The 17,218-nt window shown below is 39.2% G+C and overlaps 2 protein-coding genes across 5 annotated transcripts in view; both read right to left on the minus strand.

The window, feature by feature from the left end:
* RABGAP1L (RAB GTPase activating protein 1 like) overlaps positions 1-17,218 on the minus strand; it is a 245,443-nt gene that overhangs the window by 164,918 nt on the left and 63,307 nt on the right. The gene's annotated exons all lie outside the window — the stretch shown is intronic.
* GPR52 (G protein-coupled receptor 52) lies at positions 202-5,204 on the minus strand. Of its 2 annotated transcripts, none has more exons than XM_014874708.2 (2): positions 4,286-5,204; positions 202-3,095 (listed from the first exon to the last, which is right to left on the minus strand). In XM_014874708.2, the coding sequence occupies exon 2, from the start codon at positions 2,901-2,903 to the stop codon at positions 1,818-1,820; it is 1,086 nt and encodes a 361-aa protein (XP_014730194.1). In that variant the 5' UTR covers positions 2,904-3,095; positions 4,286-5,204; the 3' UTR covers positions 202-1,817. The 2 variants fall into 2 exon arrangements, with proteins under 2 accessions (XP_014730194.1, XP_088026506.1); XM_088170380.1 differs by having other exon boundaries at positions 5,083-5,198.

Raw genomic sequence — 17,218 nt, forward strand, 5'->3', positions numbered from 1 at the left:
CAGCTCAGCGTGAAGAATGTTTCAAGTCATGTTTGGATCTACTTTGAAGATGTGCAATGCCAGAAACCAGAATACAAACATTTAAGACATCAAATAAGCAGCTTTGAAATTTGGATTTGAAATTGTTCACTTGAGTCCTAATCCAAAAGGACTTTCCCAGAGAACACAGTGTAAAATCAGGGAACTAATGCCAAGACTGAGTTTGATTGACATAATGCTACTTTATTCCATTGTTTCATCTTACTTACAAGTTTAAAAAAATTTACAGGGGTTCAGAACAACCTCAACAAAACAAAGAGTACAGTATTAAGGGAGCTCTAGAGCCAAACCACAAGTGTGCACACATGGTCAGCTTTCATTACAAAAAGTAATAGGCACAGTCTTTACATACGCATTTTGGTGAAAGAAGGAATAATAGTGCAGTGTTAAAAGGCACCAATAATCAATAATTGGGCCTTTTTAAAAAGCCAATAACCATCTAAGAAAATCACATTTGGTTCAAAGTTATAATTTAAATACTGTATTGATTGGCATGCATCTGAACCCCTGGCAATTTATTACACAAACCTAATGTGTGCCCTCACAAAATCAAAAGATTTCATCAGTGGACCTGAAAGTCAGTACAGTACAAAAGGACATACTGAAGCTCGGCCTGTATTTAACACTAAACTGTCTTGTTCACCTCCTGAGAACACCTGTCTGACAAAGAGCTGCACACAAGTATTTCTCTTAAAGCAAGTGTAAAATTTTGATCCTGTAGCATTGACCTACTGCATGTGCTATGAAAACATTAGGCACATACCACAATTTACGTTCTCTCTTAAAAAAATGCAGTATGTGCAAGTAAGGGTCACACAACAGACTGACAGCTACAACAGTAAGCTCTTTAGATTTCCCAAAGAAAAAAGTCAGTTAGTTTTAATTTTCTAAGTAGTGCTGCATACTGCTGTGTGCCATTACCATATCTGTGTTAGGAGCATCTGTGGAAACAGTAAGGAAAAGCTTCAGTACACCCTAAAGGACACTACATCGACACTGTGCACTGATTGAACTGGGTCAAAAGAGTGAGTGACTGGAGAAATCCTTGTACATGGGCAGATGCAGCCAGGTAGGGAGGGCTATCGCTTCGTGCAGGAAGAATGGTTTGGAACTCAGGTTACCTCACAGGTGCCCTCAAACTCACCCACCTGCACACAGTGGAATAGAGAGATGCCAGCAATGAAGAAAAAAGGAAGTGAGAGGAAGAGCTTCTGTGTAAGTTGTACCAAAAGGTTCCAGTTTATCCCAAAGCGTCATGCCCAGTTTATGCACTGCAGATTTTTGTACAACTGAAAATTGTCACATAATATCTGAGCAAAGATAGAGCTGACTATTACCTACAGTATCTACTACAATCCTTAAGTATATAATTTACAGATAGCTGCATATTGTGGTGTTGATTGCTTCCTCTTGAAAGTATTAAAATTCTGAAGGCTACAGTATATTCCGACACAAAGACAACTTGTCTATGAGGGGGAAAATACAAAATAGTAACTAATTCGTTTTATGAGGAATTTCCTCTGATGTGCTAATTACTTCATGCCCTTTGGAAGATTTTTATTTCTGACTTTCTTCATCATCTCTGTTGAACTGCTCTCCTGACAATTTCACACGAGTTCAGTGACCCTTCTTACAGCTGCCTTTGCCTTTTCCAGGCCTCTTTTAAATTCACTCTGACACCACAGCAAGCTGTTCAAGTAAACATTTCTCTCTGGCAAGTTTGCAGATACCACAAATACTATCAAAACTCGGCATTTGATTACATGCACCAGTTTTCTTTAAATGGAGCAGGAATTAGCCCGTTTCCTTGGTTTAGGGTCCCGTACATCCTTGTCTTTTGAACACATACAAGATGAACATATTGTCTCTGATAGTCTCCGTAGTCCCAGCCTGAAAACACTGTTGGAGAGGCTATATATCACACAGTTGCAGAAACTATTGCTTATAGCAAGCCACGTAGTTAGGAAGGAGAATGCTGGGCTGTCCAGCACCCTAGAGCTTTCCAGCAGGAAGTATATGATATAAGGGAGCCACAGCATGTAGAACACACTGGTTATCCGGAACAAAACCATGGCATAGCGGCGGTCGGGGCTGTGCCCAGTCTCCCCAGCAGCACCTCCTTCGTGGTTAGGAAATCGAGCTCTCCGATCACTGATCTCTTTGGTGTGCTGCCGGCAAATTTTAAAGATGTGGAAATAGGTGAAACATATGACAAAGGCAGCAGGAGCGTACAGTAAGCACACGATAAAGCCAGTAAAGTAGGCATTAGTTCGCCAGGAAGTAGCACACCATTCAAATATATCTCCATGGTAACCAGGTTTTCCCCAACCAAAAAAAGAAGGCAAGAAGATCAGGAAAGAGTATATCCAGATCAGACTGATGCAGATTCTCAAGCGACAAGGTGTGACCAGTTGGTTATAGGAGAGAGGCTTTGTTATAGCAAGATAGCGATCCACACTGATGCAAGCAAGACATGCCATAGATACGCTTTTGAGCACAGAGATGATGTATCCAAAAACTTGACAAGTCAAGGACTCGTGGACACCTGTTGAGTAGTGGAGCAGTGACAAAGTAGGAACCAAGCAACTGATTCCAACAAAAAGATCAGCATAAGCCATGGTCTGAATAAAGTAGCTGGTGGTGTAATGATGCAGGAGTGGAGCACAGTGGAAAACAAATATCACAGTTAAGTTACCCACAATAATAAAAAATGTTAGCAAGACAATAGCGACTGTCTCAAGGATACAGATGTCAACTGCATTGTAGTGACCAAATCCAAGAGGGCAGGAGAGGTGCTCAGATATGTTCATAACACTACTGCTCATATTCAGAGTCCTCCGATCAATCCATCGGGACAGGTTCATGTTTTGTGCTTAGGGAACCGTGCAATCTGAGCCTTAGTGAGCAGGCAACCTGCTGAACAGCAGCTAAACTGTGCTTCAGCGTCTCACGGTCTCTCTTTGCAGACACTGCCAGTGCTTACATGTGAGAGGTTTAGAGTCCCATAGCTGTTGATGCCTCCTCAGCATCAGTGCATCACCTCTGGCACACCTTGGCTTTAAGGAAAGAAAGAAAGAAAAGAAAGGAAGAAAAGAAAGAAAGGAAAGAAAGAGAGAAAGGAAGGAAGGAAGGAAGGAAGGAAGGAAGGAAGGAAGGAAGGAAGGAAGGAAGGAAGGAAGGAAGGAAGGAAGGAAGGAAGGAAGGAAGGAAGGAAGGAAGGAAGGAAGGAAGGAAGGAAGGAAGGAAGGAAGGAAGGAAGGAAGGAAGGAAGGAAGGAAGGAAGGAAGGAAGGAAGGAAGGAAGGAAAGAAAGAAAGAAAGAAAGAAAGAAAGAAAGAAAGAAAGAAAGAAAGAAAGAAAGAAAGAAAGAAAGAAAGAAAGAAAGAAAGAAAGAAAGAAAGAAAGAAAGAAAGAAAGAAAGAAAGAAAGAAAGAAAGAAAGAGAAAAACAAAAGCCAGAAAGAGAAAGGCCACTGATCAGCTCCTCAGGTGCTCTTCACCCATCTTTAGCAAATACAAGGCACTTCTAAAACAAATAGAAATAAAAACTGACAAAAGAGACATATTCATTTTCCAGGGAAGGAGGGGAGGGAAATCTCTGACTTATTTTCCTGAGAAAGTCATTTACTTTGGAATATACTGGGGAGAGTGAGAGAAAGGGAAGGAGGAACCTCAGTAAGCAGGTTTCCTGGACCAGTAGTTACTGGAGATAATCTTTATGTCTCAGTTTAAATCACAGACTGATTGGAGATTAAAGGAAAAAGTTCATCGTCTAATGTTGTCTTTTCTTGTTTGATTCAGAAGATAATACTCCATCTTATCCATGCTATTCATTGGAAGGGTAAGGAAAACATTTTTATCAAGGTTAATTCCAATAGACTCACCACTATTTGGGTATGAATAATGAATTTTATTTAGGGGGAGATAGGTGGGGGATGAAGCAGATTTGTCCTCTGGCTCCCAAGAAAGAAAACATACATCTCACATACAATGAGGAAGATCATGTCTATTCGTTTAAAAATAGATTTTGGAGACTCATGTCAATATTTACAGTTCCTTTAAACAGTTATAGTGCATTACAACTATGAATGCCAGAATCATAATTCAGCGTCCCCACAGATAAAATAAATCCTCTTGAATTTAATTTCAGCAAGGCAATTTTAAAAAATCATCTTTAAAAACTCTTACATATCTACTACAGTGGATCAGTACCTAGGAGTTCATAGGTATATCCATGATATTGCTCACCTCTGTAGCAACAACTGAATCATTTCGCAAACCCCCACAAAACAAGCTCAGAAACTTCCATCTGCATTCTGCTGGGAAGCTAATCAAATGCTGATTTGACTAGAAAAGCTGCCATTGTTTACTACTCCATTATTCTGTTGCACAGCTTCATCTTCTCAGGGGTTTAAGGTTTCTGTATTTATTAGATGATCTGCATAATAAATAGTTGCTTTAAAAAAACGTTCTTCTAATTGCAGGACATTACCTTGTTAATTTTATTCACAGCTATGGAGAGAGAAAACATTAAAAGAAAGCATCTTCTGTGTTCAGTGTTAAATAAATGCTTGATTAGTTCAGGAATCATTAGGCAGGTAATTAAACGTACACAATCTTGTTTTTTGAAAGGCCCCTAAACGTCAAAACCATCATTAATCCTAGAGTTCCTGAGACTAGAAGACTAGCAGTGAAAATTAACGAATCCACATAATTTTATCTCCAAGGTCATTCAGCTGGCATTTGCTTTAAGTCTCTTTAAAAGTACCAGGATACCTCTGATGTTTCTGATAGTCCTTGCCGTGTCTTCAGGAGGAATTTCAGATACTAGAAAAGCCAAATGTTCAAATCTGTCGCAGCACTTTGAGAGAAAGCATTCTTTTTGGAGTTAATTTCCTGTCGTGCATCGCCACGCTGTACAGAAAGTCCTTCTAGATTTTATTACATTCCCAATTTCCGCCTATTTGCTCTCTTTGTCTATAAGCAACAGAGCACGTATAAAATCACTCCAATTCCCTGCTAAAGCAATAGAGAGGCTTTCTCACCTACACGCATCCTCACGCTATGTCCAATACTTAGGGAGTCCTGTTACCGCGGTGCGGCTGGAGCGGCTGCCGCTGCCTCCGTGCTCCCCCCGTGCGGTGACTGCCGGCACCTGAGCGCGCTGCTCCTCCCCGCCGCAGCCTGGCCGCTGGAGAGGCGCCGGCCGCTCCCCGGCTCTGGGCCCATCCAATGGCGCCGCCGCTGGCACTGGCAGCGGCACCGGGGGCGGCAGCGGGCGGTGGGAGCAGCGAGCGCGGCCACCGGACCCGCCGAGCCGGGTACCCGCGGCCCCCGACTCGCTGCACTCCGGCAGCTTCAGGAGAAAGCCAACACACCCGTCCTAGAGAGATGTGCGTGCGGCACGATCCAGACATAACCTACTAAACTACTGCCACCACCCCACTGAAACGCTTTACTAAAACAATCCCACGTTATTAATTATGCACATACCTTTTAAGCATCACCTGCTGAGGTTTAGCTTGGTAAAGTATCTGCCACAGTTCTACATAAATTTTGGAGTTAATTTCCTGTCGTGCATCGACAGAATTACAGCCCCCTTTTTAATTATGTCCCCAAATTACTTACTTCCAAACTTAACACGTCTATGTTATAAACTCACCTGTACCCATTTTTATACTATACCAGTATTACCAGTACCCTAATAGCTTCAACAGTTTAAATTCAAATACTCATAACACATTTTCTAAACTGAACCAATTAACTCAGCTCTCTACTCCTTCAAACAGATTCAGCTATTTCCTGGTTAAGTACTCAGAACTTTTGTTTACTTTGTGCTTCGTAAAAATAAACCCAGTCACAGAAATACAACCATCCAAGTTATCTTACACAGACACTCCATGCATCCTTAGACACTGAAACAGCAAATTTAGATACCAAAACAACAACCATAGAACAGCATTTTGGGCTATTGGATCAGCAGAAGATATGTCTTGGAGGCTTTAACCAACCAAGTAATTAGAAACTACAGTGATTTAAGTCCTTCCAGATCCATGGCAAACCAAAGGCAAAATTTTAATAAGCTGCTCCTGAGTTAACATCTTGTATTTCACGTATTGCCTGGAGCAAATGTCCAAGTCTGAATGCCAAGTTTGTAGCAATGTGAAGCAGCACAAACTGCAGCAGTGTAAGAGTGGTTTACAGTAAGGACATGTGATCATTCCAAAGTCTTCTATCAGAATTTAATCAAAAAATAAACCATCTCTGATACCTCAGAATGGTAAATGGCTGCAACAATAGACTTAATGGCTAAATTTAGACTCTGAGCACAGCTTTAAGCCCCAGTTACCCATACCAGAGCAGAACAATAGGCAGCAATTTTTATTTCTCCTTTTTCCACTCTCTCTGTGGGAGATGAGGAGAAGAACAAACAGCTTGCACAGGCATGGCAGTGACCAGTACTTCTCCCACTTCTCCTTGGGACAGATCGTGGCTAGCACCAGGGATGTAAAGGGCCAAAACACCTTAAAATGGACATTAGGGAGCACTAAAGGTACACAGGGGCATAAGATAAGCAAAGGTACAGCTTGACAAAGCAGATCACAGGAGCTACGTGCTTAATACATCCCACTCCACGCAGATTTAAGGACTGGTAAAAATGCCACAGTAACCACTGAGTCACCTTGGTCTCAGGTCAGCCCCAGTTGGTGCCTGCTGTGTGTGGCCAGAGTGCTCAGCTCTGAGAACAATCAGTCAGCTATATGTTTCAGGTCTGCTATGAGAAATCTAGGCTTTGCTGAGCAGGTAACAGGACAATCAATGGCAACCTCTGCTGGCTGGTGCAGAGGAAGCATCTGCTAACCTAGATGCAGGTAAAATGCATCCTTTAAAGAAATTTTAACTAAAGGGACAAAGTAGTTCAAAAGTAGAGAAGTTTGACTTCTTTGGGATTATGAGCAGTCTTCCTTCACTACCAGAAAACCAGTCATGCTGCAACGTGCCAGTGGCTTTATCACCTCAGCCACTCGCTATAAATTGCACCATGCCGATGGCACTAAGTTGTACTGTTTTACATATACTTAGAGGCAAGTGAAAATTAAACAGAAACAAGCTAGTCCTGATGAAACTATACAGTTACAGAGGGAATTTTACAAAATGCAGCGATACCAGAATGTTGTATCAGAGGCGGCGTGTTAAACGCTCTATGAAAAATGTTTTTTTATTTGGAGATTAGAGGCACATTTGGGCCTCTGGCACAGTTTTAAACAAAACCTGCTTCAGGATTTTTTAAAATTTGAGTTTTAAGAAAAGGAAGTGGGAAAGAGAAAAGTTCTATTGGAAGAATTGCCTTACTGTCATCAAGGCAGCATCCTACACGGTGCACAAGCTCCCACAGCTGGTTACATCCAGCTGGTGGACTGAGCACTCTTCAAGCTGAATAGAAGGAGCAATTCCACACCTTCTTTATAAATTACATCAGCTGGAAACAACACAAGTTGCCATTTGATATATATACATACATTTGATTCAGAGGTATGTGTGGAGGTTTTTTTTAAATTTACTTAGAATGCTGAAAGAATCCAGGCTAAACAATAAAATACAAATCACAAAATCATTCTGTAATACAGAATTCATATTCTTAATGCAATGGTTTAGAAATTAAATATAGAAACTAAATTTGAGCCTTAAAAATTGAGCTTATAGAGAAGTACTGTTCTTTGCAATATATATAAAAGAAATTTTGGCTTGAATTAAATATTACAGTTCAGATGATGGTTCTAGAAGTGGTCCTGATTTGTGTTCAGGAAGCATTTCATAGATAATTTGAGAAATGTAAACTAGAAATTGATTACAACTTAAAATTTAAACAAAACAGAAAGTTCACACCATCTGATCCTGGTGAAAACAGAGGGGATGTGGTAGGAGCATGAGCTTTGTATATGCAAAGCAAGACTGTGAAAGCAGTGGTGATGCGTGACCCTGAAAGGAAACCAGATAAAGCTTCTCAGACAGCAAAAGTCCATAGAGAAGGAGATTTAGAAACTCCAAGCAAGAAAACAATCTAATAGTCATTCTGTTTGGAAAGGAATAGCAATATTTGTTTGCTAAATCTTTTGTTGCAAGGAAATAGAACGGATAGAAGCAATCCCTGTAGTACACAAAGCAGCATCTCAATCACACCACTCATTTCTAGTTTGAAGCCTTCCCGTGTTAAATTATTAGATGGTCAGCTGGATTAAATGGACAACAATAATTTCTGTAAAATCTTTTTGAAAGGCATTGATGAGAGCAAGGAGGTGCAGCTGAGAGTGCGAGATGACGAACACAGTACTCATTTATTTAGATGCAGACCTGAATGACAGTGTTGATATACATACCAGCTCATCAGCTTCTATTTTTTCTTCCCAACTCCTTTTTTTTTTCTGTTGTTTTACAGTATTTTTTTCCTTTATATACTTTCTCCTAAGCCTAAAGAACAAAGGTGTTTCTTTTAGTTTGCTTTATTTTTAATCTTAACTACCTCTGGCATTTACTTGTCCACGTATCTTATGGACACCCTGGCTTTGTTTTTAATGCCTCCAGAATAATTCTATTCTATAAAGCTTGCAGTTGTTGTGCAGCTTAAAGTAGTAGAGGAGGAAGGAAAATAATTTGTCACCTTAAAAATTGTGCGTATGTGTAAGTGTGCATAGATAGGGTTTTCTACATCGTATTGGTGTTTGAATTTGCTCTATGAAATAATATTAGTGCTGTATTTAAGGCAAAAATCTGTTCTATTTGTTATTTGGAATATAAAGCCTCTTCCCCAAATCCACCCACTACAGCTGTCTATTTAAAACCTGCCGGAGAGCTCACACTTACACAGAACACACAGGATTTTGACCTGAGTTCAGGCAAATGATGAGATACAAGGAATGTATATATATATATTTAAACCCTTTATTTTTTTCTCGAAACAAGCTCAGGCTTCTCAAACCCCCTATACCCTGTGGATACCATCTCACCCCATGCCTTGCTCTAAAGGAGGGGCAAAGTTCTAAGTCAGATCCAACACCAAATTTAAGCCACGTTGTGCTGGGTTTTACATTCAGTTAAGCTGTGAACATCTCCAAGGATGGAGTTTTCACAGGCTGCCTGGGTCCCTGTTCCAATGTCTGACTACTCTCCCTGAGACTCCCACCATTAGCTCAGAATTTTTCTTGCTGTGGTTTGTCTTCATCCTCATCAAGACTAAACACACTTGGGCCAGTGGTGAAAACCCAGACATGTCAGTTCTGAAGGAAACAGTATATTGTAGAAACTTTTAAACCATTTCTCACCTGCTAGTCTCATTTTTCAGTTTTGCTATCAGAAACCACTTCCTTTCCTTCTCCCTCCTACCCTATGATCCTAAAGAATGCCAGAAATTATTTTACATTTCTATGGCTCACATACCCTGTACTGCAATAAAGACCTAGAGACACCAGGTACACAGCTGCAGTTCTGAAATGCAGATGTTCTTGTGGAGCTCTTACCTGTTGGGTACAGGAAAAAAGCCAGCACAGGCCTCTTCTACATTAGAAACTGGACTTAGTGGCAGCAGCAGAGTAGGTTCTGTAATGTGGGGGAGAAGGAAGAGGCTGGTAACATTTGGAGTCAAGGGAGGGGGCAGTTCAGGAGACTGGAAGGGGACAGTAGCCTTCTAAAAGGTCAAGAGATGTGAAGAGAGTTTATGATCCCCTTTGCCTCTTACTACTGCTCCAGCAGGCTCAGGTTCAGCCTGATTCTCTGCTGAACTCACAGCTCCATCCTTTGCCAGTACTGTTTCTAATGATGCAAGTATTAGCCAGTATCATGTAAGTGTTAGGTAATTAGGATGCTGTGATGCAGAACAAGAAGAAATGGGCAAATAATTTTTATCATGTGGATCAGTAGAGAGAGATGGGCATTCACATTTGCAAGTTTATTGTACAGTCTTTTCATGCTGTTAAACAACAATTACATCGAATGCTTCTATAGTCTGAAACTTTCAAATTACCTCTAATATTATTGATGTATTTAATAAATATTAAGCAAGTTTTTGGAGTAAATTGCTACAAACTCCTTTAAATATTACTGCCTGTGATCTCATGGATTATACTTCATAGCATCACAGAATGGTTTGGGTTGGAAGGGATTTTAAAGATCATTTTGCTCCAATCATCCTCACCATGGGCAGGGATGCCACTCAGAGGTGCATACAAAGCAAATATTTTTCTAAATTTCATATAAAAGAACATTTTCCTTAAGGAGAAGCTTCCTTCAAGATTATATTGATGGTCCTACAACAAATTGAATCCACTTTACAAGCTCAATCCAGATGACAAATACCACCAAATTCCTGTGCCCTGAATCAAGAGAAATAAAACTTTGTGCAATAAATTATCAATCAATAAGTGAATTTACTTCAGGAAAATGCTGTGCAGCCAACTGAATGGTGATAATTAACATTTTTTAGGAACCAAAGAGCATTTGCTTTAAACACCACATAAGCTAAAGAAGGATGATATTTACTGACTGACCATATATGATAAGCACCAGAAAAACTTCTTAGGATGGTATGAAAAGCAAAAAATTGAACACACGCCCTCAGCTAGTTTCATGCATGTGCCACTTACACGATACCACCTGCTCTTACACTAGCAGCAGTTTAGAAAAGAAAAAGGAAAGTATACTGGCTAAATAACACCAACTTACTGTCTTCCGCTGCTGCCATCTTTGAAGAGATCATTAAAATATTACATCACAGGACAAAAGCAATTAAGAGAACTGTAAATGAAGAAATGCTGAAAGGAAGAGAATAGTCTGCACAGTGCAGGTAGCACTGCCCTTTCCTTTTCTGTGTGAATAATTTTCCATATTTCAAAATAATACATAAGAGATTTTGGTACTGCATTCATTCAAACCTTTTAGAGGTGTGTTTTGACATAGTGATACTTTTATTAATATTTTTTCTGTGTCAAGCCAGGAATTACATTCCATAGATATTCATATTCTAAAAGCATTTTTCTAGTGGGCACCAAGAAAGTGTATTGAAAAGGATTCCAGCTCGTCTGGCAAGAGTGTAAGCTCTGTCAGTATTAGCAGTAATTCCATTTCAGCAGAGCTAGAATAAGAAATTTTAAAGCCATTTAAAAAAAATTCCAAACCTTGTGATCACCTGCTTCAATTTTTCACACACTGCAAGCCAAACAGTTTTCTTAAACTACAGCACGACCTTTCAAAAGGCAAGCAATTTTGATTTAATGTGTTCAACTGATATATAATTTATTGCAGCCTTAATTAGGCAGCCAACTTGCAAGGCCCATGTAAAAGCAACTAAGAACACAAGGATAGAACCTAAATACACCTGTCTTTCAAAATTGAAAGTTTGGATGTACCACAGAATAGTTCCACTTCAGTCTAATTCTCTCTTTTTAGTATTCTAAGTACTCTCTTCTAGTAGTTCTTAGTGAACTGCCAGCTCTTCATGTGACAAACTCACGGACACCGGACACACAGCAACAACAGACTCAGATCCACTCTCCATGGATGTGGCTTGGGTTAAACGACCATGTAACATCCTCCCAGAACATCCAGTCTTACCCAGACAGGCTGGCTGGAAACACGTGCCTGGTCACACCAACAATTTATGTTTTAGTTGATTATATAATTGACACATTCCACCCTAAACTTTTCCTTTAATAGACTTCTTTAAAAATAGTTCTTCCTCAAGGACACGAGAGGTGGCTCAGAAAAGCACTGAAAAAATCAGGATCATTTAGGCAATGAAGTTACGGTTCCTACTGTTGGTATGGGCAGAATGAGTTCAGAATTAAAGAGCTGCTATTCATTTTAGTGCAGGGTCTACCAGGGAGCAGGTAGTACCAACTCCAAATCCCAATAAATCCAATTCCGCTACTACTTGAGAAGAAAAAAGCTAAAAAGAATAGAAGTAAAGAGTGGATTTTAAAGACTATTTTAAACTAAGTGTTACTCAGGATTACTATTCTACCACATTGTAAAGAAATAAGAAAGAGGAACATGAAAAGGATATTGCACGATAACTATTTATAACCTGAAGGGTGACACAATATTTTTATGGATTTTAAGCTCAGCTTCATTTACACCACATCTTCCTCCCAGCTGGAAGTGCTGAAGAGGTATCACTTCTGTTCTCCTCCAGCATGCATCTATACACACTTGCATCAATATCCACATATAAAAAAGGACAAGGAATTGCTTCCTACTGAGAATGATCTACAGGGAAAGTTTTGCCAATAACACTGGAAGTACATTCCTGGGTAACTCAGAGATGTGGAATCCAGAAATGAGAGGTGTTAGGAAAATGCCACTGAACCCAAGAATTACTGACTTCCCCCCCACAACCCTGAGTTAAAAATTAGCTAATTAAAGTTTATCGTCATCATACATCTGATAGCTATTTTTCAAGATTAATGACATCTAAATACATTCAACTTCCAATATCTAGCAAATTTTGTCTTACTAGATAATGAGAAAATTTATATTTATAGCCAGAAATTGGCACATATAAAATGTTATGTGAGCTGAGAAATCATTTATTCTAGAAGAAATACCAAACCTGAAATTATCTTCCATCTCTTAAAAAAGAAGAAATCAAATATATACTTTATCAGAACTAAGAAGAGGTTAAATATAAAGACAACTTTGATATCTACAAATCCTTTTGGAAAGGAAACTATCAGTGAATGGAGAAGTCAAGTCTGTAGATTACATTCAAGGCCAATTTCTTTCATCAATATTAAATTCACACATATACCTCTCCCCTCTGCTGAAGATTATGAGTTGAAGCTGGAAGTCAATCTCTTCATTCATACATTTTAAACATATATCACATGAAACTGCCCTAAATACAGAATATCAACATGCTAAACAAAACACTGCCTCTAACTCAGTGACTTTATAGACATTCTGCATATTGAAATAAAGGTATTAGAAATTACCCTCTTAACAGTTAAGGTTTTCTAATACACTAAGTAAAAGAAATAAGAATGAGAAACAGCAATTTTTCACAAAGGAAAAGTTTTACACGAGTGACTTGCATTCAGTCTAAGTTATGAAAATATTCAGTAGGCAGAAAAAATGCCATAGAAATTGAATAAGGCTAGATTTAAAATAGCCTTATTTTTCAGCTAATGTTCTAACCCAAGTGCTCACAGCGGATGAGCTTTAGCACATTTCTTTCACCCCCAAAGAAGGTTCTTTATAAAACAAAACAAAAAATTAAGGGAAAATGGTTGCATTCAATGGTTACATTCACTGGTTACATACATATTGTTATGGCAACTGATGTGCTAAAAATAAAGAAATAAAGTTGTTATGGCAACTAAAATCTTAAAGGCAGTAAAAAGTAGAATAATCAAACATTCTGCTGGCTTAAAAAGTAACATCTGTGACTCAATTTACAGAAAGAGCTTAGGAGACAAATAGAGGTTGGAGTTTTAGGGGGGGATTCTGCTTTAGCGATCACAATTAGTACAATTCCAGAGAACTCTAAGGAATGCAAGAGAGCATCTCAAGACAAGTAAGTAGAAAATTAACATTGCAGGATTGACTCACAGTCAATAGGAAGAAAGAAACACCTTTTACAACTTATCTGATGTGCTAATGACCTCACCTAGAGCCATAAAATGTATCAGGGTGCCCAGAGAAATTGTGGCTGCCCCCTCCCCGGAAGTGTCCAAGGCCAGGTTGGCTAGGGTTTGGAGCAATCTGGCCTGGTGGAAGCTGACCCTGCCCATGGAAGGAGTGGACTAAAGATGAGATTTAAAGTCCCCTTTCAACCCAAACCATTCTAGGATTCCACGATAAAGGTTACTTAATAAATTTAAATTAAGTACTGAAAAGGTAGGAAGTACCAAAATTTATTTGTCTGAAGCAGCAGAGTTCTGTCTCTTTGTATATTTGGAATTATAAAGATGCCTATGACTACAAGATGATAATATCTTTAAATTTCTGATACATTCTTGATTATCATTACAGGGCTCCTAATTATATAAGCACTTTCACAACAATCTCAGAGAACTCCTCTCCTATCCATTATTTCTCAGATTGTCAAAACTGCTACTTCTATTTAAAATTAACAGAACTGTGTGCACCATGAAATATTCCAAAAGCCATACTGAGACAAGCCTTAATTAATAATAAGCAAAATATTTAACAGATACTTCAGGAAATTATGTCTAGAAACAGTAACTTGTACTGGAAATATTTGCACTTAAACCATGTACATAGCATGTGCTAGGATCCCACTGTAAGCTGGTATTTTAACACAGCATGTGCCTTTTATTTTGGCTCCACACTGAAAATTAAGGTTGCTACTAGCAGTACTTGTAACTGTTTTCTGACCCACATGGAAAGTCTCTCACCGCAATACACAAGAGCTTGCAGTGAGCAGAACAAGCATGGCCAAAAATACAGCTCAAAGTCAGGCTCTTCACTTGCACTAAATGGAGAAGAATCAGATTACTTCCTTATTGCAGCAAAAAATCAGATGTACACTGAAAATTCGAATAATACATAGGGCTGTGCAACAAGGCTAACACTGAAAATTCACGTGTATTTCTGTAGTTTTGCTTCCCCAGCCACAGTATTAATCCTTGAGGCTGGATACAGTTAAATCAGCCCTTCTCAAGCATCATGTGAAGCTAGCATTTCTAGAAATGCAAATTATGTAGTAAACATCTCACCTAATGAACCAAGTCAACAACTTCTGCAAAGGAAACTCCATCTATGACACTCATTCTACATACATTTTCAGGAGTCAGGATAAATCTTAGACATGGGAATATCAAGACTTTAAATCCAAATTTCAGAAGTATGTCTCTGCTTGGGCTAAAGCAGCTTGGCTGCCTGTTTTCAAGGCTTGTTGCTGACTCAACCAGACACTGCAGACAGTCCTGGAAAGACAACCAACTACTGCTGCTCTGAGCTTTCTATGAAATTAGCCTCCTCACTGTGTAATAGCCCAAACTTAATCAAGTGCATGGCCGCCTGAAATATACAGTTTTGAGTTCAAAAAGAAAGAGCAGACATCCAAATATTACTCCTTGACTGCCAGCTGTGTAAATCCACTGCTGGCATTCAGCATTAGTATTCTTGTTGTATCAGGGGCAGCCATTCTGCATTGAACACACATACATGTATATAAAAAAGCATCACCATAGAATATTCATTCTAGCATTTGTGAGTGTATTTTATCCCTAATGTGTGTTTATATATTTTCAAATTTCCATTAAAGAAGAATTGGAGAGTGCTCACAGAAAGGAAAAAGAAATCCTAGACAAAGACCAAAAGAGCTTTCTGGAACTACATTTACAAACTCATGAAAGAAAGGGAACCTAGTTCCAAAAAGTACCTCCAATTCCTCTGCCATACAGACACCAAAAAGTGTAATTAGACTGTAATGTTACATGAGCCTACCTTAAGGTTGCCTCTGCCATCCATCCTGCTCAGCCCCAGTGCTTGCTCCCATCTTACCCTGACACCACACCTGAACAATGAATCTCTCTGAGAGAAATGGGGGAAGGAAATTTTCTAAATACAAATCCACAGTTCCTGTGACTACCCCTGCAAATGTTAGGTAAAGGCATAAAAAAGAGATGGAACGTGCAGTAAAAGAAACTTCTTTTGGCGAGCATGCTGTCCGAAGCTGCAATCCCCATTAACGAAGATTTAGTTTTAATGCAGGCTGTGTCTTGTACTACTAAATCAAAAAAAAGGTTGTATTTTGAAACTGGATTGCTTTGAAGACAAACCACCCATCTGAAGACAGCTTTGTCCTATGCAGGATATGATCAAAATATGTGACGCTCCATATCATCAGCATTTGGTTGTCAGTTTAAAAAGCAACTGACAAAAACCCCCAGCAAGAAAAAACATTCCTAGCTGCCAAAGTATTTGCTTATGTCTACAAAGACCTACATAAAAGGTTGTTAGAAAGAGTAAATGCAATAGCAGACTGCAATCAATCTCTTTCTGGTTAGCTTACCTCAGCAGCTGCAAAGTTGCTTGCTGATATGAGACATGACTTAATTTGTATGATAATACTCATCAAAGGGAAAAAAATCCTTAATGGATACAGACTGTAAAGAAGATCTACAGGTTTCTAAACTCTTTTGAAGTGATTACTGTAAAATCCACCTTAATACTAGCTCAGGCCCTTAGAAGAATATCTTACAGAACACAAATAATAACCCTGTCATTTGGGGTTTTATCATTAAGAAGTCATACATACAGTAAGGTAGCAAAAAGTTCAGAATTCACTCCTATATCAAATTCCAATTTGGATTTAAGTGATGTATTCCTCACTTCTGTACGCTTTAATATTCTACACATGCAGCTCAAGCCTTGCTAGGTTTGTTCCAATTGTTCTGAACTGCTGTCCACAGCTATGCTTTAATGAAGTGTTGACCACCAGTACTGGTGTTAACAAAGGCACTTTAAGGGACTTCAAACACCAAATGTTTGGATTCTTAAGAGTTCCTCTCTAAGCATCTAGAGCACTCTAATTTTTATAGCATTGAATGTTAACATACTAAAATCAGCAACTAATCGTCAGGAAAAGGTGGTTTGCTTTCTTCAATAAAGGTATTTAAGATTTTTAAAGCTCCAGTTCTGGAGTGCTGCAGCCTCCTGAATGCCAGTTATGCAACCTTTATTTGAAAGCAGAGGCCAGTTAGGAAGAAGCGGATTTGAGAGGAAAGAGGAATACCAAGAGCAAGTTGATTGCCTCAAACATAATTATACCTCAGCAATCCCAGCTCTTGCAGTGGACACAGGCATAACCTTTTGCTTCAGGTAAGCAGCACCCCGTGCTAACAGAGAAGATCATACACACAGAATTCTATAAAGCCAACATACCCTGCAGGAACTTCTAAAATGATCCAGTTTTACACAGGGGTGTAGAAAACCATGGTTTAAAAGGTCTCTACTACAGCTGCTCTTTCAGCATTAGCATCATTACTGCTACAGGAAAACTGAACACTGACTAACAAACCAACGTTCAAATTCAACTGGGATACCTATTCATGTTTTATCTAGGAAGGAATATCAGGGATTTTCAATCAAGCTCTGAGGTGCCAGTGAGTAGCTCTTAATACACTCTGAGGGAACAGCAAGGCAATGACACATCCCAATTCC

Source organism: Sturnus vulgaris, chromosome 9 (genome assembly GCF_052056855.1).
Source record: "Sturnus vulgaris isolate bStuVul1 chromosome 9, bStuVul1.hap1, whole genome shotgun sequence".
In the NCBI taxonomy this organism is placed as follows: Eukaryota; Metazoa; Chordata; class Aves; order Passeriformes; family Sturnidae; genus Sturnus; species Sturnus vulgaris.